Below are 21,643 nucleotides of genomic sequence, written 5' to 3'. Positions count from 1 at the left end.
TGGCAGCGGGGCGGGGCCCGGCCCTGCCGCGTGTCACATGACCGCGCTCCCGCGTCACGTGGGCCCGCCCGCCGGCTTCCGGAAGTGCGTCACGGGTCGGGGCCTGTCTCCGGAGTCGGCCCGCTCGGAACTTCGGCTCCAAACAAAACAGACCGGAGCGGCGGGCGGGGCCGTGAGTGCGGGCGGGCGGGGCCGGCCGGGCCGGGGCGGCGGCGGGGCCCGGTGGGGCGGGGAGCGGCGGCCGGCGGCGGCGGCAGCCCAGCGGGGCGAGGGCTGGAGCCGCGGCGGCGGGCAGGGCCCGGGGCCGGCCGGGATGCGGCCCGGGGGCGGGGGGGGAAGCGGGGCGGGGTGGGAGGGGCCGCGGGAGAGGGGTCTGAGGAGCGGGGACGCCGGCGGGTCACGGCAGGACGGGCTGTGCGCGGCAGCTGCGGGGCTGGGCCGCTGCCTGCGGTCGATGCTCTGCCTGCCCGCGGCCATCGCCTGTGCCCGCGGTGGCCCCGTCTGAGCCCCTGGGCAGAAGCACCGTTCCTCATCCCTCTCCCCTTTCCGAACGCCCGAGGCCGGGCAGCAGCGCAGGATGGGCCTGCAGCCCGCTGCCTACTCAAGTCATCTTCCCCAGAGACTGCCAGAGCCTGGGGGGAGCTGGGCCCGCTGGGCTCCCAGTACAGCACAGCTGCTCTCATGGTGCTCTGGGGACACAATGATTTCCAGAAGGGTTGGAAATGTGACATGTGGCAGTGTTGGGCACCTGCCCTAAGCAGCTCTGTGCTTGTCCTGGCTCAGGCTGTGTGTCAGGCATGCTGAGAAACTGAAGTAAGGAGATGAGCTTGAGTCTGGAGGTTTCTGATCCTTTGAGGGGACAAGGAGCAGAAGGTGACAGAAGTACTTGTGTGCATGAGGAGAAGTGTGTCTGTATTTGGGATCTGGAGCAGCCAAAAGGCTGTGGGAGGAGGAGGAGGCTTTTGGTCAGCCTCCACAGCTGTCCCAGGAAAGGCCTAGGGGTGCTGGGTGGGGGTTGCTGCAGGCAAGACCCAGGACCCTCTTCCTGCCAAGTGCTGAATGTGCCCCAGACATGGAGAGCTAATTGTGTCTTGTTGTGCACCTTCTGCTGTCACTCCCTCAGCATTTACACCAGCCTCGTCTGGCCCTTGCAGTGGGAAGGGGTGGCCCCTCTCTTTGGCTTCTTCTTCCTATTCCTACATTCTCCTTTTCCTCTGGCCAGTGAAAGTGTTTGTGCAGCCCCAGCATGAACCGGGTTGGGGAGCTGCTCTTGGGTAAGACCAGCTTGGCAGAAGCAGCTTCGCTCTGGCGGGTGTTTCGGTCTGGTCTGCGCTGCAGCCACGTGGGTGCTCACACCAGCACCAAGCCTGGGAGAGCAGAGGGCAAGGAGGCACCTCCTCTCTCAGCACTATGGCCAGGCTTTCTCTCAGCTTGGAGGAGGATTGAGTAAAGGTTTTGTACGAGCCCCTCGGGTGCTTCTGGAAGGCACATCTGGCATCCAGCCAAGCCTGCCTTTTACCATCTCTCACCTCAGCAGCTCCTACCTTCATGGGGCCAAAAAACTCTGTGCCCCAGCACCCCTGGGGGCTGGCTGCACATTTCCTGATGGTAGAGAAGCAGAAAGTCTGGAGGGGTTAGAACAGATGACTGGGAGTCACCTGTGCTTTGTCTGCACTCCTCCCAAACCCCGCGGTGCCTGCGGCGGCCGGGGGGGGCATCAGCCCGGCAGCTGGAGTCAGGCAGAGCCCCAGCCCTGCTGCCTGCCTGCCGTTAGAAATAACTGTCTGCAGGGTGCCTGAGGGAGCTGAGCCCTCGGTGAGGCATGCGGCAGCAGCCTTCTCCCAGGGGAGTGACGAGCAGACACGTGGCCCAGCCTCTCTCCCTCACCCCTGCTTGGAAGGGTAATAATCCTTTTTCAGCCTCCAGGACCCCTCTTGGAGCTTGCTGCCAAAACTGCCCCACAGTTACCCTGTGCCACCACTCTGGAGGTGGTTGAACACCACCTTGCCCTGCACAGAGCAGTCGCTGCTTCTTGTCTCCCACTCCTTGCAGGTTTTTCACCTTATAGGTAAAAGAAATTCAGGAAAACCCACTTTCCTGCATTGGCAAGCCCAGGTTAAGCTTTCACAGTGCCGGGGGGTGCCTGTGGCCATGCTGTGTTGGTGGGGACTGGAGCTGAGCAGTGGTGTGTGGCTGGCAGCAGCAGAGGCCTGGCCTCGGGAACCGTGGCCATGTTTGCCCCTGCCAGAGGCCCTTCCCATTTGCTCGGCAGCCAGAGGTGTTGGGAGACCCAGCATGTGCAGCAGCTCGGGGGTGTCACTGCTGTCCTCCCACATTCCTCCAAGTTCTCCGGGGCTGGCGCTGGGCCCTGCTCAGTGTTCTGTCTCCACATCGTTTCGGGCCCCTCCACCACGGGTGTGGGAGTTGCCTGTGCCCGGCTGCCGGGCTGGACTCGGCGCTGGAGCTTCGCGCTTGGCTTGAGGGCGGGGTGATCTGAGGAGGAAGGGCTCGCCTGCGGGGGGGGCTGGCGTTGCCAGCGCTGAGGACAGGCAGGACTGCTTCACTCTCTGCAGGCCCTTGCAGTTTGTGGCTATGACTTCACCTTTGTGGCTACTTACTGCCCCAAGCATTTCTAGAAGACAAACACCTTGGGACCTGGAGCAGGCAGTGCAGAGCTGCCAGCCCATTCCCTCTGGCTGAGCACTTCCCTTGGAGCTGCTTCCTGCCCTGGCTGAGCCTGAGCAGACCTGTAGAAGTTGTGGGGTCTGTGCTCAGTGGAGCTGTGCTAGGCCAAGACACTATTGGGCTCAGCTCTGCATCCTCAGACGGGAGCTGGGTGAGGGATGAGGTGTGAATTGGTGCACGAGCTGCTGCTGCTGCTGGCACCTGGGGGTGGGCAGGGTGCCTGTGGCTGGGCCTGCTCTCCTGCAGCAAAGCCCTGCAGCCAAGAGGGCACTACCAGGGTCAGGGTCTGCAGGAAGGGAGGAAGCTTTCCCAGCTCTCTGCTCTCACTGCCTCCACTGAGGCACCTCAAGTGGGACCGTTTTCAGCAGGCTGATCCGGCTCTCTGCTACTGAGGCCATGAACACCTGAGGGCAAAGTTTCACTGGAGAGTGAAACTGAGACCAGCCCTCAGGCCAGCAGCTCCCAGACCCCATAGGGGAGCTGGCTCTGCCTGGGAGGGCATATCAGAGGGGGCAGGAGCACAGAGCAGAGGTGTCCTGTTTCCAGGCCAGGCCCTGCTGGCGCTGTCTGTAAACCAGCGGGAGATGAATATACAAGGTGCAGTCATCCCCTCTGGTGGGTGGAGCAGGAGGAACTCTCCTCTTGCCAGGGACCGCTCTCATCTGTCACGGGAGACTGTCCTGGGCCTGCTCCTGCTTCTCCCCTTTCTTCCTTCTTAGGGCGTTACTGGCTCCTGATCCCACCCTCTCACATGAGGCACTGTTTGACTGAAATAGCTGCTGCTCCCAGCCATGGGGCCAGCTGCCCCAGCTGACCTCGGAGCCTCGATTTTGCAGATCGAGGCCTCCACGTGTCCTCACCCTCAGCTCTGCCTCCGGGTGATGTTAGTGCCAGCAGCTGCTCTGGGCCAGTGTTGCTGTAGTGGGAGCCATGAGTATGACAATTGCTTTCCAGGTTTTTAATGTGTGCCATATACAGAAGACCTCCGGGTGTATCTTGGGAGCTCTGACAAGGCCATGCTTTTGGCAGTAAGTGTTGTGACAGCTGTGATGAGGTAGGTTTCCTCACCGAGCGCGGTGTGGGGCTTTCCGCAAACGCCACAGCAAAGGTCACGCGAGGGCACTGGCCCTGGAAGGGCCTGGCGCCGGGGCAGAGAGCAGATTCTGATGCTGTTGGGCCTTCTCCACCCGCTCCTCTTGCCACAATCACTCTCTCCTCTCTTTAGGCCACTAGTTCCTTGCCAGAGAGTTTGACCACAGAGAGTCGCCAAGATAGCTGGGCCAGGAAGAAAACGTCGCACCCCTGACCCAGACTCCATCACCGACCCCGGCGGGCCGTTTGTGTCCTCCAAACGGCTGAAAATGTCCAGCAGTACCAATGCCCCTGGCCAAAGGAGAGTGTCTCGGGGCTTGGATGATGCCACCAACAAGAAGAAGCAGAAGGATCGAGCCAACCAGGAGAGCAAGGAAGGTGAGAGCCCCTCAGCAAGGCTGCAGCAAGCAGGCCTGTGGTTTCCCACAGGGTGGGAGTCTTGCAGCCATCTGCTGCAGGATAAGCAGATTTAGCTAATCGCTTCCTGCAGCTGATGGTAACCCGTGTGATGTGGGATCCTCTTCAGCACAATGTCCTCCCTGGACCTGTAACCTTTCTTCCTTCAGGCACTGCTTAGCCCCAGTTATGTGAGGAAGGTCGGGCCTGTGGCCTTGTTAGCTTAAGCTTGGAGTTGACCTTGGGGGTTGTTACTAGTCTCTGCTTTTGGCAGGGGCTGAGCCGCCCTGATCCAGAAAGGGTGGGGAATGAAGCCTCCTGCAGCTGGAGGCAGTGCTGCTTCCCCATCGGTTTGCAGAGGCCAGATGCTGAGAGGCAGTGACCTTTGAGTGCCGGGCCTGTGGGTGGGGCTGGTGCTTTCTCTTTGTCAGGGCAAGGTGTGGCTCAAGCAGAGTAGTTGCTGTGGAGTAATTCCTTCCCTACCTGCTGCAAATCTGTTGATGAAAATGGTGCTTCAGGTGCAGGCTCTGGTACTGGGCAGGAGCGCTTGTGGACAGGATGCAGGCAAGGGTTCCTCTGGCAGCCCTTAGGCCCTGGAAAATGGCTTGATTTCTGTGCCTCAAGCAGTGTATGATTGCTGTCACCTCAAAATCACAGGTTGTTGTAGAGGCCAAGGTACACAGGCAGTGGCTGAGGTCTGTGTTGGAGCAGATGCCACAGTCCCCCATGCAAACCCCGTGGTGCAGAGCACAGCGCTGCAGCTTCTCTGTGCTGGGAGGTGAGCTGTGTCTCTGGCAAGGCCTGGCATGGGGGGTCCTGCCCTCCCAGGGGCTGTGGGATGGCTGTGCTGCCTCTGTCTCCTCTGCACAGGGATGGCAAGGGGCTGCAGCAAGTTGTAGACAAGCGTTTCTCACACTGCCAGCCCCACCAGCCTCTTTGCACCAGTGACTGTGTTTGTCAGCAGAGGTGTTCTCCTGGTTTGTAGCTGGTCAAGGGAGGCGGTGACAGCCCTCTGAGTGCTCTGGGGTAAAGAGCACAGCTCACAGTGCCACTGCTGCTCTGCTCGAGGACAAGGTGCTGTTGCTCTGAACCCCTTGCCTGGCAGAGCTCACTGCCCTGTGGGGGTGGAGCAGGCCCCAAGACTCTTGTGGCTGTTGGAGGTAATCTTGCAGGGAGCAGGGATTAGGTGTCAGGTCAGTTTGGTTCCCCAGCCTGATCTGGATGGAGGTTTTCACCGTGGACATTGGCAGCTTGTGCAGGAATGTGAATGTTAAAGTGCAGCTGGGCCACGTGGTTCTCTCATTACAGCAGAATTGGTTTGAGCACAACCAAATGTCAGGTTCTCCCTGTCAGATCAAGGCAGGACACCTCTCTATGGCTGGAGGCTGAAGGCCTGGTGTGCTGAGCAGAGGCACAGCCTTACTACCACAAGTTCCATGCTGAGATGTGCCTCAAAGCACCACGATTGTGTTGTTCCCACTGTGGTGCTGGCTAAACTGGGATATGGTGGTGTGGCCCAGAGCAGCCCTGGGGGATGACCTGCTGTGGTGCTGCAGGCAGGGCTTGAGAGGAGGGAGAGGTGTAGGGAAGCAGGGGACAGAAATGGGCAGCACACGCAGGATGAAAGGCCTGGACAGAGGTGCAGGGGAGAAGGATGTGTTGTGTGAAATGTCAGATGTTGTCATGCTGGCCCAGGCTGTGAGGTGACAGAATGACAGACCTACCCGCACTCTGCTTCTCTGCCCACCAGTGTCTCGCCCTGAGCTCGAGCAGGCTGAGACTGCCCAGGAGAAAGACTCCGAGGAGGGTAAGTTGAAGTGTGTGCTGGCTGTCAGTGCATGGCCACGGAGTGTCCTTGCTGAGGGATCTGGAGCTCTCACCTTGTCCTTGTCCTGTGCTGCAGCGTTGAGCACAACTAACCTGAGTGCTCCCTTGCCTCAGCATTTGTCCGGGCAGGATGTGGCCTTCCCAGGGGCAAGGCAGAGCACATGTGCCTGGGAATGGCTGGCTGCACGGAAGAGGCCCTGGGCATGCGGCAGGCTGCTGCCAGCTCAGGTGTCACCGTGCCACTGAACACAGCCTTGGGACACTCTGCTGCCAGCATCTGTCCTGCTTGTTTCTAAGCAAAGAGCCATGCTGGGCTGGGAAGGTCCCAAGCCATGTCACCCGGTGAGTGTTGGCTGTTTCTGCGTTGGTTCAGGCCTGCTTTGAGGCTAGAATAGGACATTCTTGTGCCACAGAGGGTGGAATGAACCTGATTGAAGTTAAGGTGATTGAAACCACCTTTTTGCCTTGAAGACTTGAGGACATTGCGGGGCCAGAGCTGGAGCCTGGCGGGCACCTGCTTCACCGTTTTCTCCCTGGGTGTGGCATTCTGGCCTGGCTGGGCCCTGCCCCTGCTTCACCTGAGTTAGAGCTCACCTGGCAGGAGTGCAGTGCTTCGGTGATTGCAGCCAAGCTGTTTGTTCGCATATGCAAAGAGGAAGTGGCAATTTCTGGTTGTGGTCAGAGTCCACTTGAATCTCCCAGAGTAATTCTGTGGCTTCCTTGTTCACTGGGAAAGCAGCAATTGCCTCGTAGTTGGCAGGTGCCACCCCTTCTTCCCAACTGCTGCACGTGACAGGGCCGAGAGCAGTGCTGCCTTTCTGATCCCTCTGGTTCCCACTGGGATTCACCTGCCCTGCTGCAACATGTGCTCTTGTTTGTGGCCTGTCTGATGAGAGCAGGTTGCCAGTGTCTTGTTTAAATGCCACAGTCTCTGTACCCTGCATTGACCTCCTTGAACCAAGTGTGTGCTCAGGTTCACATTCCCCAGCCAACGAGTGGGTGCTGCAGGCTCATGCCCCAGCAGGTGGGTGACACTTCCCTCCCTCTTCCTAGAGCTGCTGCTGGACTGGAAGCAGAATGCTGACGAGATCATTGTCAAGCTGAACTTGGGCAGTGGAGCTCTGAAGGTAGAGGATGTGGATGCTGCTTTCAGTGACAGGGACTGCGTGGTCAAACTACCAGGTATGGGGAGCGGAGAGGCTGCTGCAAATGTTTTTCTAGTGGAGCTTGGTGCAGCTCTGGGCTGGATGTGGGACTGACCCAGGCAGGCATAAAATCTTCCCTTCAGAGGCAGTGCCCTGCCGTTAGCTGGCACAGCAGCAGTGTAAAAGAAGAAGGGTGTAGAGCTGGGGAGGGCAGGAGCTGGCCTCTGCGCCAAGTGAACAAGTGCCCACTGGCGCGTCTCTGTCCTCTGGTTGCAGGGATGACTGAGTCGGCCCTGGGTATCCCTTGGAAAAGTGACGGTGCCCCTGTGGGCAGGGAGGTCCAAGGCCTTCCCTCTGGGAAGAGGGCCAGACAGATGTACAAAGCAAACCCAGGAAAGCTGGCATTACCCTGAAGTCTCCTGGGCTGTGGTGGCAGGCTGCCTGCAGCCTGCTTGGCTCTGGACGAGTGCTCCCTTGATCCTTGGGGCAGGTGAAGCAGGCAGTGGGCTGGGTGTGGGCTGCCTGGAGCCCTGCCTGAGGTGCAGTCCCCCTCTGCTTGCAGACGGGCGCCAATGGAGCTGTCAGTTCTACGAGGAGATTGAGGGCTCCTGTAGCAAGATCCAGTACAAGAAGGGGAACTTTCTACACCTTGTGCTTCAGAAGAAGATCCCACTCCATACCTGGTCTTCGCTTCTGGTGAGGAGCAGAGGATCTGCCTTCTGGGGATGTTTATGGAGCCTGGGGGTGCTGGGATGAGGGTTTCACTCCCTGCTCTTGAGTTGCCCTTGTCCAAGGAGCAATGTGGAGCTCATCCTGCATTGATGTGCTGGGTGAGGGCAGTGAGGCAGCTGCTCATCTGGGAGGGAGCTGTGATTGTTCTCCTGTTCCTGCCTAAACATAGCCTCTGAGTTCTGGATCAGAGACCTGGTGTACTCTGGGAAAGGGGGGAGTGAGGGTAAGGGGCTGGCGAAGAGAAACTGCTGTCTGGATACCTTCCTACTGTGCTGCACTGCTTTTCACAGAAGAGAAGGAAAGATGGATCCAAAGAACTGGCCAAAGGGACCACGTGCTGGGAGAATGGGAAGGAGAAGGCTACTTCTGCAGAGCTGGCCTCCGAAGAGCCAAGGGCTGAAGGTGCAGAGCCCCAGAGGTCCCGGCAGGAGCCCTCCAACCCCAAGCGTGCCCCCGGAAGAAGCGAGGCCCTGGGAGGGAAAAGCCCAGCCAGCCCAGGGACACAGAGCGGCCCCAGCGCCAAGCGGGCAGTGTACCTCAAAGGGGCTCACACTGAAGAGGAGCTGAATGCCAGAGTCACGGGGAGCGTGGAGCCCAGCAAGGGGCACAGCGGGAGAGCAGGTGGCCGCCGCAACGGCAGAGCCAGCCAGGTCGATGTGCCCACAGCCCTGGCGGACCTCGCACCCCCGCTGGAGAAGGTACCTGAGGACCCAGCCAAATGGGGCACCCCTGCTCCCTCAGCCCCTGTGCAGGGACCCATCCCTGCCATTGAGATGGGCTCCAGGTCCCGAGGGTGGTGCTGAGGGCTGGCGTGGGCCTGGCTGTGGTGGAAGAGAGGGTGACATGAGGGCCCTGCAGTCTCTGGGCCATGGTAAACATCACGTAAACATTCCATGTAAACATCAGAAAAAACTTCTATACTGTGAGAGTGACAGAGCACTGGAACAGGCTGCCCAGAGATGTTGTGGAGTCTCCTTGGCTGGAGACATTCAAAACCCGCCTGGACATGTTCCTGTGTGATGTGCTCTGGGTGATCCTGCTCTGGCAGGGGGGTTGGACTAGATGATCTTTCGAGGTCCCTTCCAGCCCCTAAAATTCTGTGATTCTGTGGTGCTAACGGGACTGGGCCGAGTGTGGGGTGTGTGGCTGTGTCTGCCTGGCTCGGGCAGGCAGACATCAGGGGGGATGGTGCCTGTTTTTCACTGTGTCCCTCTGTCTTGACAGGCTGTGGCTTTGGCCAAGGAGACTGTTCCCATGGAGATGCCACCTCTCATGCCTACCACAGAGGTGTTCCCCCACCATGTAGCCACCTGTGTGGAGAAGAGAGTCCTGCAGCCAGGCAGCCCCGCCGAGGCCTTGCGGGGCCGGGACTGCACACCTGTCCTGGGAGAGAGCTCTAAGGCTGTCCCAGTGGCTACCCCTCCCTTGGGCAGAGACAGTGAGAAGAGGGACTGGTCCAAAGATGACGTGGCTCTGGAAGCAGCAGCTGACAGTGAGTGGCCCCAGCCCAGGGGTTGGCCTGCTTGGGAAGGTCCATCTGCTCAGGACCATTCCTGAGTTGGCCTGCAGCAATGTCTTGGCATGCAAGGAAGGTAACGTTTCCCTCTATGGCTTTCCTTGCCTAGAGCCAGAGCCTTTTGTGAGCCTGACTTTTGTCAAGAATGACTCATATGAGAAGGGCAACGACCTGGTGGTAGTCCATGTCTATGTGAAGGAGATCCACAAGGAAACGTCCAAGGTGTTGTTCCGGGAGCAAGACTTCACGCTGGTGTTCCAGACAAGGTACAGGCATACCTCAGGATGGTGCCAGCCTGCTGCAGAGCTCCTGACTGTAGCTGGGCTACTTGTTTGTTCAGTTCTTCTCACTTGCTCCCAAATTCTTTGCAGTGACACAAACTTCCTTCGCCTCCATCCTGGCTGTGGACCCCACACAGTGTTCCGGTGGCAGGTGAAGCTCAGGTATGGCTCCATCCTTCCAGCCCATGCGAGGGTAAGGGAGCTAGGAGTGCAGAGCTGGAGCAGGAGCAAGTTTCAGCTGGTGGGTCTATGCAGGGAATGTTAATTTCTGCACCTAAGGGTCTCCCTTGGACCATGTTGCACCAACATCCCAAGCCCCTGGCTGCCTTAACTCCATGTGGTGGCTTGCAGGGGAGGAAATCCCAGTGCCTCCTTGCCCACAGTTACCCCCCAGCCTGTTCTGGAGCTCTTGTGGACAGAGCCAGGCCAACCTGCCTGTGCTTTGGGTGGGATGTCCAGTGGGAAGGGGAATGTGGGACGAAGTGGAATGGATCTGCCAGGAATGAGGCCCTCTCTGTGTTCAATGTGGCCAGGCTCAACAGTTTCCACACTGTTTTGTCAGGTCCATTTCAGGATTGGTGCTGCCTGGAGGCCATGGCCCTGCCTTGCGGAGTCTTTGGCATGTCTGAGGCTGCTGGGGGGTCTGGGGCACCCCTGACTTGCTGCATGTCTTGCAGGAACCTTATTGAGCCGGACCAGTGCACATACAACTTCACAGTGTCTCGCATTGACGTCTGCCTGAAGAAGCGCCAGAGCCAGCGCTGGGGAGGGCTGGAGGCTCCTGCCACACGAGGTCTGCACCCCACCTTCTTGCCTTACCTGCCTGGCCCGTGCCTCTCCGTGGGGCACAGGTGCTTCTCACTGCCAGCAGCAGCCAAATGGTGCTGGATCCTCTGGGGCAGAGTTGTAGGGAAGAGGGGCTGAGTTGGGTGTAGGCCAAGGCGAGCCGAGCTTTGGGAGAAAGGCACCACTGTTGCCCTTGCTCATGGGGGAGAGGGGTAGGAGAGAGACTGTGTGTGAGCATGGACCGAGCAGCTCAGCCCTACTGTGGGGAGTGCGTGGTGCTGCTAACCACAGGCCCACCCTTCCCCCTTTTTAAGGTGCAGTGGGTGGTGCAAAGGTTGCCATGCCTACAGGCCCTACCCCTCTGGACAAGAATCCCCCAGGCAGTAACCAGCACCCCCTGTCCAGCAAGGAAGAGGCCCGAGCCAGCGACAAAGAGAAGCCACGTGTGGAAGATGGAGGTCTGGATGGTGTAGCAGCCCGTACAGTCCCAGAGCATGTGGCAGTGAAGCAAGAGCCCCACATCCCCTCGGTGAGTGGGTTTGACCTGGGCAGGAGAAAAGAGGGGCCCACTTTCTTGGTGTTGCTCTGGGGACTAGCAAACTGTTGCTGGAGGAGGCAGCGCTCCCTGGTCATGGCTGGCAGGACTGGGGACAGTGGCTGGTCTGTCTATCTTAGTCCTGCTGGGAGATGGTAAGATGGCTTCAGCCCAGCCACATCAGAGGAGTGTCCTGGTCTTTCGGGTTTCCTGGTCTTTCGGGTTCCCCTGGTGTTCCCAAAGAGATCAAAGCACCCTCACACCCATCTCTTCTTTTGGCAGCCCAAACCAACATGCATGGTGCCACCAATGACACACAGCCCTGTGAGCACTGAGAGTGTGGAGGACGATGAGGATGAGGATGAGAAGAAGAAGGTGTGCCTGCCTGGCTTCACAGGGCTGGTGAACCTGGGTAACACCTGCTTCATGAACAGTGTCATCCAGTCCCTCTCCAACACCCGGGAGCTGCGTGACTACTTCCATGGTGAGCCCACGCCAGGAGCCCAGCCTAGCCCAGCCACTTGGATGGTGCAGCTGGCAGCTGCCCTTACTCTTGCATCTCTTACAGATCGGTCCTTTGAGTCAGAAATCAACTACAACAACCCTCTGGGGACAGGGGGACGCCTGGCCATCGGCTTTGCCATGCTGCTGCGAGCGCTGTGGAAGGGCACACACCATGCCTTCCAGCCCTCTAAACTGAAGGTAGGGACCCAGGCACCAGTACAGTGCAGGACCTGCTGTGGGTCCTCAGCACCTCTGTGTGGGCACCTGGCTGCCCCACTGGTGCGGTGAGAGCTGGGTGGGTACAGCCAGGTTCTGTGTGTGGTGCTGCTGGCCAGCCCTGACTACTCTGCTTCCCTCAGGCAATCGTGGCCAGCAAGGCCAGCCAGTTCACTGGCTATGCCCAGCACGATGCTCAGGAGTTCATGGCCTTTTTACTTGATGGCCTGCACGAGGACCTCAACCGCATCCAGAACAAGCCCTACACAGAAACTGTTGACTCAGATGGGAGGCCTGATGAGGTGAGGATGTCTCTCCGAAAAGCCAGTGGGAGAGAAGCCCTGGCCTGGATCGTTCAGCATAGTGCTGAGCCCTGTCTCCCCACAGGTGGTAGCTGAGGAGGCCTGGCAGCGACATAAGATGAGGAATGACTCATTTATTGTGGACCTCTTCCAGGGCCAGTACAAATCCAAGCTGGTGTGCCCAGTGTGTTCCAAGGTAGGGCAGCCCTGGAGGCTCTGTCCCTGTCCTGGTTCTGCAGCAGGCTCCTGACCCTTAGAGGGTACAGGCCATGGCTGGATCTTGGGCCCACTGGGGCTTCTGCCCCACTGATCTCAACCACAAACACTTCCCACGACTGAGTATTCTCTTGCATCTGCAGGTGTCCATTACCTTTGACCCCTTCCTGTACCTCCCTGTGCCCCTCCCACAGAAGCAGAAGGTGCTGACTGTCTACTACTTTGCAAAGGAGCCACACAAGAAACCCATCAAGGTAAAGGATGCCATCTGCTCTGGGGAGCTTGGCTCCTGGACGTGTCCCAGGCAGCTGGCTGTGTGCTAACAGGCTAAGCTTTGTGTTAGGCAAGGGCCCTCATGTGTTGGTGTGATGTGTCTGATGTGGCTCTTTCTTCATGGCAGTTTCTCGTGAGTATCAGCAAGGAGAACTCCAGTGCCATGGAGGTGCTTGACTCGGTGGCTCACAGTGTGCGTGTGAAACCAGAGAACCTGCGCCTGGCAGAGGTGAGAGTGCTCAACCTGGAGAGCAAGCCCCACAGGCTGCTCTTGTGTGTTCCCCAGCTCCTGCAGTTCTGCCAGGAATGTGGCCACCTGCAGTCAGTTGCCCATTTCCAGCATGTCCATGAAGCAGATTTTGTCTGTGGGTGGCAGTGTCCTGCAGAGGTGCTGCTGAGCAGAGCCCTGCTCAGGAGGGCTAGACCACCACAATGGGGCAGGGGGTGTCCATCCTCCCCTGGCAGGGTGGTGAGCTGAGCCCAGCGTCCTGGCGGTGCTGCTGTCCCCACAGATCCCTGTGGGGCTGGGGACTTGTGGCTTTCTCAGGAGAGGGAGTGTGGGGCAGCCCACACACAGCCCCACTCCACTGCTTTCCTGGCAGGTGATCAAGAATCGCTTCCACCGCATGTTTCTGCCGTCCAACTCGTTGGACACTGTTTCTCCCACGGACATGCTGCTCTGCTTCGAGGTGCTGTCCCCAGAGCTGGCCAAGGAGCGGGTGGTGGAGCTGCAGGTCCAGCAGGTAAGAGAGAATATTGGGACTGCAGGGAGGCTGAGCCTGCAGGGGAGCTGTCCAGGAGTGGGGGAGCTGCACACAACTGTGACTGGGTGCAGTGAGCACAGATGCCTGCCAGGGCAGCACGGTCCTGACTGGGTGTCCTTCCCTGCCAACGGGTACTTTCTCCTGCAGCGTCCACAGGTGCCCAGTGGCCCCGTCGCCAAGTGTGCTGCCTGCCAGAAGAAGCAGCTGTCAGAGGATGACAAGCTCAAGCGCTGCACGAGGTGCTATCGAGTCGGTTACTGCAACGTGTGAGTTGTCTTGGTGCTCGGTGGGGAGGGAGGGTCTTTGGCCATGTCGGGCTGGATGGGAGAGCTCAGCCCACTGGGAGGAGGTGGGATGGACCTGGCCTGTGGGAGGGAGCTCCTGGCACTCCCCTCATTCCCATCCTACTCCTCTGGCCTTGTCATGCTCCTGCCCAGGGTGGTCTCAGATACTGAGTTCAGCACGGGCTGTGTGTGTTCCAGGGTATGTCAGAAGACGCACTGGCCAGACCACAAGGCTTCGTGCCGTCCAGAGAACATCGGTTTCCCCTTCCTCATCAGCGTGCCTGAGTCCCGCCTCACCTACGCCCGCCTGGCCCAGCTGCTGGAGGGCTACGCAAGGTGAGTGTCTAGGGAAGGCAGGTGCTTCTGTGCCAGAGCTGAGCTCAGCCCTGTTGTCTGCCTGGCTCTGACTGCCACCTCCTTATCCAGGTACTCAGTCAGTGTGTTCCAGCCTCCATTCCAGCTGGCCCGGATGTCACCAGAGCAGGAGCTGCAGCCTCTCCTCCCAGACAAGTTGGAGCCCCTGGCCAAGAGCAGCTGTGCAGCAGCCACCTCTGTCCCTGAGCTGGGAGATGGGGACAACAGGCCTTCCACTCTCCTGCAGGAGCCCCCACTCTCACCAGCTGTGCCTGAGCTGCACCCAGAGCTGGGGGATGCTGGCACTGTCCGGAGCAAGGTCCTGGCAGCCAGAAGTTCCCTGCTGAGCTTGGATTCAGGCTTCTCTGAGCACATGGAATCGCAGGGCGACAGCTGTTGTGAGAAGGAGCCGTCCTATGAGAGAGCCCTCAAGCCAGAAGGTAAGAGGTGCTGTGGCACTAACCATGCCTGTGCCAGGATCCTGGACAGCCCCGAGAGAAAACAGGAGCAATTCTCCCTCCTTGGAGTGACCTCCCACCTTGGAGTGACCTCCCACCAGAGCATCTGTTCTCCCCCTGTAAGCTTGGTCCACAGATCATTGGGGACGTATGTGAGGTCCTGGGAGCTGTGTTTTGTCAGCGCTGCCCCGCCTGAAATGCCTTGCCTGCCCACGCTCTGCCTTGCCCTGACAGAGCCCGTGGGGCAGAGCACAGACCTGACTAGGGAAGAGGCTGGAGTGTTAATGTGTCATGGGAGGGGTGGGAAGGCAGGGGCTGGCAGAAGCCTGCGAGTCCCGTGGGAGGGCAGCGCTCGGCGCAGGCTGAGCCCCTCGGGGCTGTGCGCAGCGTTTCCCTCGCTCTGACTCAGCTGCACGGGAGCAGCCTCTCGCGCTCGGCTGCCTGGCTGTCACGTTTCCAGACACTCGTCTCAGGATGGCAGTAATGTGCAGTGAAGGGGCAAGGCAGGCAGAGGAGCACGGCTTGTCAGGGGCAGGCGCCTGCTAAAAATAGTCAAGGACACGGGGCACGTGGTTGTGTCCTTGCAAGGCCATAGCATGTGAGGTGGGGGTAGGGGCACTGCAAATTCTTGGCCCCTACGCAGGGCAGGCAGGCAGTGCCACCACAGATCTGTCCCTGCTTGTCCACAGCTGCCATCCCTGGGTACCAGCACACTCCAGACTCGCTGAGTGCCCGTGCCACGCCGTTCTACATCAACAAGATCGACAGTGCCAACCGAGAGCACAAGCTGGAAGATAAAGGTGAGCCCAGAGCCCCAGAAAGGGCCACCTGCATCCCTCATGGCCTCTTCCAGGGTGGTGGATCTGCCTGGCCAGGCTCCCAGAGACCTAGCACAAGGTAAACCCAGATGTAACAGCAAAAGCTGCATCTGGCACAGAGGCAGGCAGCACTCTGCTGCACAGAGCTGCTGCCTGGAAGCTCTTATCGGGCATGATGTTCTTGCTCTCCTCATGAAATAGACCAATTCCTTTCAAGCTCCTACATCCACAGAGGGTCAGTAGTCTCTGGGTCACCTCTTGTCTGAATGGGATGCCCACATCCAGTGCTGGTTATGCAAGTGCTGCCAAGGGGGCTGTGCCAGTCTTGGCCTCTGGCTGCATGGGGGGCTCTGCTGCCCTCGGTTGGTGAACCTCACCGAGGGACTCTTGTCCCTTCCTGACAGCACTGTGTGATCGCTGTATCAGGCCAGGATGCATTAGACTTCTAGCCCCAGCAAAGTGGCCTGGCCCAGCCTGGTGGGGCAGGAGTGTGAGATGTGTCCCCCTTTGCAGGTGACACCCCCCTGGAGCTAACAGATGACTGCTCTCTTGCACTGGTGTGGAAGAACAATGAGCGCCTCAAGGAGTATGTGTTGGTGGAGTCCAAGGAGCTGGAGTGCGTGGAGGACCCGGGCTCGGCCAGCGAAGCAGCCCGGGCTGGTCACTTCACCCTGGAGCAGTGCCTCAATCTCTTCACTAAGCCCGAAGTCCTGGCCCCGGAGGAAGCGTGGTGAGGAAGGGGACAGGGTGGGCTCAGCCCATGGGCCCAGCCAGCAGTGGGGGTTTCCCAGGAGCTGCCTGGGGCCTGCACACTGTTTCTGTTGGCAGCCAGGAACACGGGGCTGGCTCTGCCTGTGTGCTGGGGAGGGAGGCCATAAGCCAGCAGGAGCAATGCCAGCGCTCCACAGCACTGTACTGGCCTGCCCCTGGCAGAGAAGGCTGAGACCTCGTGCGCCCCCTCTGCCAGCCCCATGTGAGGGGACCTTTGGGCTGGGCTGTGAGACCTGAGGCCCTGCACACGCTGGTAACAAGCACACTCTTCCCCCAGGTACTGCCCCAAGTGCAAGCAGCACCGTGAGGCCTCCAAGCAGCTGATGCTCTGGCGGTTGCCCAATGTCCTCATCATCCAGCTCAAGCGCTTCTCCTTCCGTAGCTTTATTTGGAGGGACAAGATCAATGACATGGTGGACTTCCCTGTCCGGTGAGAGCCTGGAGGCTGAAGTGCCTGGGTTGACGCTGCCTGTGCTGTCCTGCAGCCCGGCCCCTCCTTTCCTAACACTGCCTCCCCCTGACTGTCCCTGTGTCTCTCCCTAGGAGCTTGGACCTGAGCAAGTTCTGCATCGGCCGAAAGGGTGAGCAGCAGCTGCCTATGTATGACCTGTACGCTGTGATCAACCACTACGGGGGCATGATTGGGGGGCACTACACAGCGTACGCCCGCCTGCCCAACGACAAGAACAGCCAGCGCAGTGACGTGGGTGAGGATCTGACCCCCTCGCTGCCCCCCAGCTGCTGCAGCTAAGGTCTGTCCACTTGTTTAACCCTTCTCTCCTCTCAGGCTGGCGGCTCTTCGACGACAGCACAGTCACCACCGTGGAGGAGAGCCAGGTGGTAACCAGATACGCGTATGTCCTCTTCTACCGCCGGAGGAACTCTCCTGTGGAGAGACCCCTGCCCGGGCACCCCCCAGACCACCGCGCCGAGCGCACCCCCTCCACCGAAGCTGCTGCCAGCCAGGTGAGAGCTCACGTCCCTTCTGGCACTGTTGGAGCCACGGAGCCTTGAGTCATGACAAGTGCCCACGCACAGGGCCTAGCCCTTCTGCTGGCGCCCACAGAGCGCAGCTGTGGTACCTGCCCCTCTGACACTGAAGGGCTTTTGCCAGCCAGGTGTTTGTTTCGTCCTGTTCTTGCTGTGATCTTGGAACAGTCCCTGCCCTGAGGGACCACAGGAGAGCTGGTTCCCATCATCAGGGTGGGAGTGCTGGTGGGAAGGCACTGGAGGAGGCAGGAGGGGGCCCAGACTCGCTGGGTTCTGCACAGAAGGAAAGCTGTGAATGGTGCAGTAGGAGCTGGCTGTGCTGGGGAGCGGTGAGAACCTGCCCCCCACAGCTGCTCTCAAAGCAGGGTGGGGGGCGCTTTCTGGGGCCTAGCTCAGCGCCAAGCTAGGTGCAAAAAAAGCAAATGGCAGCACTGAGTCAGAGGCCTGGCGGCCTCCACAGGATGCTCAGAGAAACCTGCCAGAGTGAGCTCTGCTGCTGGGCTGCCTGGGAGGGAGGGGCGGGCCAGCTGGCTGGGTGCTTTCGGCATGCACCAGCAGGGAATGGTTGGGCTGATCTTTGCGTGAACTTCGAAGGGCCAGGCTGAGGTGCAGCGCTGTGCCCACCAGGCCAGTCCCCCCTGCATTGCTCTGCTGCAGCCCTTCCCTCTGCTCTGGGCACCCTGGTGCTGTGGCCCAGCGGGGCCTGAGGGTGATGCTCAGCTCCATTAACATGCACATGTGCCCCATGGGGCTGGTCTGACTCGCACAGCACTCGGCCCGGCCCTGGTTTGGCATCCCAGCTCTGTCCTCTCAGCTGAGGACAGGCACTGCATGTCTCTGGGGCCCTGGGCTGTCCAGCATGTTGGTGTCCACCTGCCTGGGCTGTTCCTGTCCCAGGGGAGCTGTATAATGTCTTGCACCAGCCCCACTCACTGGGGCAACAGGAGGACTGGGCTGCGCTGCTCATCCCATGCTGGCAGTGGGAGTCTTCAGGGGCCTGAACAGTGCTCAGACTCCCTCTGTGCCGGGATTCATGGGATCCCTGTGTGGTGCTGGGGCTCACCGGGCCCCCAGAAGTGCTGGATTGCCCGCAGCGCTGGGGCACGTTGGATCTCATCGGGGTTGGTGGAGCCCTGAGCGCCTCGGACCACCTGCACCTTCCCAGGCAACTAGGTGCCCTCCAGAGACCTGTGCCCTGATTGGCTGCTCTGTGTGATCACCGGCACAGCAAAGGGCTGGGCTGTGATTGGCTGCCTGTGGATAATCCACCTGGAAGTTGGGCTGTGATTGGCTGTTGGAGATTCCCACCTACACAAGCAGAGCTGTGACTGGCTGCGCTGTGACTGCGCCTCCTGCTCCTGCCACCCCAGCTGGCTCTGGATTGGCCGAAAGATATGAAAGATCCTGTTGTGGTTACAAAAGCTGGGCTGTGATTGGCTGCTGCCTGCCACCTGGATCCATCAATCCCAGCACATCAGCTCCACCGGTATCCAGCTGCCCTCTCCGCTCCCCATGGCCCCATGAAGACCTGGCAGCTGCCCACGCTCCCTCCCGCAGAGCTGCCCACCGGAGCCTGGCTGCACCCCACACAGCGGAGACCCCGAAGAGCTGTGGGGGCGGGTGTGACCATGATGGTGCTGCATGGGGAGGAGGGCTGGCTGGGCACTGGGCTGGGCTTGCAGACAGCTGCCTGCCCCGGGGGATGGCGAGGGGTGTTGCCCGTTGTGTTCTCCAAGTGCTGACGCAGGTTTCCACATCGCAGGCTTCTCTGATCTGGCAGGAACTGGAGGCTGAAGAACAAGAACTGCAACTCGAGGCTCCTCAAAGGCCTGCAAGAAGCTCCTGGAGGCCCTGTGGCCAGAAGCATAGTCCAGGCACCCCCCAGCACCCAGATGAAGGCTGTGCCAGATACTTTGTCCTGGCCACTACGGCCGCAATTGTGGCTCTCTTCCTGAATGTTTTCTACCCACTCATTTACCAAACCCGCTGGAGATAGGCACGGGCACTCAGCCAGCTGCAGGAGCAGGGCTGCCGGAGCACGCGCCGTCCTAAGACGCTATGCAACGAAGACGTTGGACAGCCAGACAGAAACTGCTGGGAAGGACTCACTGAGGGAAGTGTGGGACCATTGGCTCCTGCCTGTCTGCTCTGGCATCTCCTGTGCCAGCTGGCATGGCCATCCCCCTGCCTTGCCAAGGCACAGCCCAGAACCAGGAGCCTCTCTGCCCTCCCTCACCCTTGCTGCCCACTGGGAGCAGGGCAGACCTCATGGCTACCTGTGGCTCAGGAATGGACGTTGCTGCTGCAGCATGGCCAGGGCCTGGGAGCCCTCCAGGAACAGTGACCACCTCCACGTGGCTCCCAAGAATGAAGTGGACACCTGTCAGGAGGCTGCAGCAAGGGCAGGGTGCTCTGACATGCATCCTGGTCTGGCTGCCTTTCCCAGCCATGCTGCTGCGGGAGCCTTGCGCTCCTTGGGGCTGGCATGTCCCATGGCTTCTGAGTCAACCTCGTCCCTCCTGCTGGCCTCCCCTGAGCCTCCTGGTGCCAGCTGCCTGCACACTGGGAGCCCCACACCCCGCCCCAAACTCCCATTAATGGGCTTGTGAGCTTCCCTGCCGAGCCAGAGGCTCGGCCCTCCTGCAGCTCCTCTCTCTTGGCAGTCTGGGCTGTGGGGTGCCTGTGGTGAGCACCTGCCTCCATGGGCTGTTGGCTCTCACCAGCCCTCGGCACTGTGGGGCATGGGAGCTGTCCTTAGTTGGCCCCAGCTGGCTGTGTCCGGGGGAGGTGGCTCTCTGCCAGGGAAGTGTGGTGCAGCACCTCATTTGCAAGGGGACTGTCCTCCCGTGCTGCGGAAGAGGTGTGGGGTCAGGGAGCGCAGGTGGGACCTTGGTGTGTTAATAAAGCTGGGTTTTCCAAAGAGATGCAGCATCCCTGTCCTGTGTGATGGGAGACTGCGCTGGAGCCAGTGATATTCTTGTGCCTCAGGTGACTCCAGTACAGCACCCTGTGTGGCAGCGGCTGAGTGCTGTGGGGCAGCAGCTCCTGCATGGCACGTGCAGGGCGTGGGGAGCCCGTTGGGGCTGGCAGCATGCCGTCCCATGAGGCTGGGGCACGGCTGCAGCTCCAGCCCTGTCTGACATTGAGACATGTTGCCCTTGGCTCAGCGTGGCTCAGACTGCTCCGGCACGTTTGGGTGCGAGAGGTGATTTCAGAGCCCTGTGACTTCCTTTTCTATCTCTGCCTCTGTCCCTCTGGCAGTGTCCTTGCCTGGCTTGGGAAGGATGCTTGACAGGGAAGGGACTCACCTGCTTTTCTGACTGGGGCTTGAGCTGGGCAGTGGGAAGCCCAGGGCTCCCCCTGCCTTCATCCCACACCCCTCTTGCACATGTGCCGCCGTGTCCTCCCCACTGAGCAGCTCCCAGCCAGGGAGCCTGGTGGAGCCGTGCCGTGGTCATGAGATGCCTGTCCTGGAACAGTTGGCTCATTGTCTGCATCCCTGGGACTTGGTGGCTTCCCCCGCTCACCCACAGTGCCTCGTGGGGCTGAGTCAGTGCCCGGCGCCGGTGGGGTGACCTCTGCTCCGGCTGGCACTGGCAGCCTGTGGTTGGGGCCTGCAAGCCCCTGCCTGCACCTGCCTGCCTGCCTGCTCTCTCCAGGGCTAGGTGGCCAGCAACAAGGCTCGGGCTAGGCACTCTAGGCTGTGGAAATCCCCTCTGGTCCTGTGCCGTTCCTCAGACCCTGGCAGGCGCTGGCAGCCTGCCCTGTGGCTCGCTGCTGCCGCCCGGCTTGGCTGGGTGCCTGTGCCGGGGCGCGGGGCTCTGCTCAGACTGGCCACAGCAGCCCTGGGGCCACGAGTGCCAGGCTGGGGAGAGGCAGCAGTGCCTGGGCCAAGCGTGCTGCAGCCTGGCTGTCCTCCAGCGGGCAGGTGGGGGCTGCCACTTGGGGGCCCTGGGCACTCTGCCCTCCCCCTGCCCTTCCCCTGCCTTGCTGCCAGGGCTGGCATCTGCTGCTACTCTCTGGGCCACAGGGCTACATGTGCTGTGTGTGGTACCTGCCCCAAGGGGCTGTATGTCCCCTCAGGCACCCCATGGCCCCCTGGGAGCAGGGAGGGAGAAGATGTATGACAGGGTACTGGTCTCCCTCTCATGCCCCCAGTCGTCTCCTTCTCATGCCAGCCTTCTGTTGCAGGGCCTGCCCCCGGTGCCATTCGGATCCAGCCTGGCCCCCGAAGCACCCCCGGCGCTGGCAGCAGAAGGCCTCCCCGAGCGCTTTGCCAGCCCTGCCGAGCACCCGGCCCCCTCCTACAGCAGCATGGAAGAAGTTGACTAAGGGCATCATTGTGGGGCACCTGTCCTGGGGTTGTGGGCTGGCCTGGGCACTGGGGGGTGGGGGAATGGGGAGTGGGTCGGGGTTTGTCCTGCGCTCATTAAACTTGCTAAACTCCACTTGCGTCCACTGCCTGCTGTCCCTTGCCACCCTCCAGCACCTGGTGACCCCTCCAGGGTACCATGAGTTCTTGAGGTCCTCAGCACCCAGGTGCTCTCATGCCCCACATCCTCTGGTGTGCTGTGGTACCCAGTGCACTCTCTAGCTCTGTGTCCCCTGGTGTTCCCCAGGGCCCCCACAGGTCCCCTGGCACTCAGTGCACCCTGTAGCTCACTATCCTCACTGGGCTCTGCTGCCCACATGGTGCCC

At 60.4% G+C, this 21,643-nt stretch overlaps 1 protein-coding gene across 11 annotated transcripts; it reads left to right on the top strand.

Moving 5' to 3' along the window:
• The first annotated feature begins 84 nt into the window (after positions 1-84).
• On the top strand, positions 85-21,328 carry USP19 (ubiquitin specific peptidase 19). Of its 11 annotated transcripts, none has more exons than XM_051627942.1 (27): positions 85-172; positions 3,911-4,155; positions 5,924-5,980; positions 7,054-7,182; positions 7,708-7,841; positions 8,168-8,575; positions 9,102-9,369; positions 9,503-9,659; positions 9,765-9,836; positions 10,352-10,467; positions 10,775-10,989; positions 11,278-11,479; positions 11,564-11,697; positions 11,859-12,017; positions 12,103-12,213; positions 12,377-12,487; positions 12,634-12,735; positions 13,109-13,249; positions 13,418-13,536; positions 13,753-13,890; positions 13,981-14,348; positions 15,056-15,166; positions 15,698-15,914; positions 16,233-16,385; positions 16,499-16,662; positions 16,743-16,921; positions 18,708-21,110. In XM_051627942.1, the coding sequence occupies exons 2-27, from the start codon at positions 4,047-4,049 to the stop codon at positions 18,939-18,941; spliced, it is 4,308 nt and encodes a 1,435-aa protein (XP_051483902.1). In that variant the 5' UTR covers positions 85-172; positions 3,911-4,046; the 3' UTR covers positions 18,942-21,110. The 11 variants fall into 11 exon arrangements, with proteins under 11 accessions (XP_051483902.1, XP_051483903.1, XP_051483908.1 ...); XM_051627943.1 differs by lacking the exon at positions 85-172 and adding an exon at positions 375-3,713; XM_051627948.1 differs by lacking the exons at positions 85-172; positions 18,708-21,110 and adding an exon at positions 21,137-21,328 and having other exon boundaries at positions 375-4,155.
• Positions 21,329-21,643: the final 315 nt, after the last annotated feature.

The sequence above is a fragment of the Apus apus genome, chromosome 9, assembly GCF_020740795.1.
Source record: "Apus apus isolate bApuApu2 chromosome 9, bApuApu2.pri.cur, whole genome shotgun sequence".
NCBI classification, from domain to species: domain Eukaryota; kingdom Metazoa; phylum Chordata; class Aves; order Apodiformes; family Apodidae; genus Apus; species Apus apus.
The sequence above is the reverse complement of the archived record's forward strand: the minus strand, read 5'-3'. Positions and strand labels throughout refer to the sequence as shown.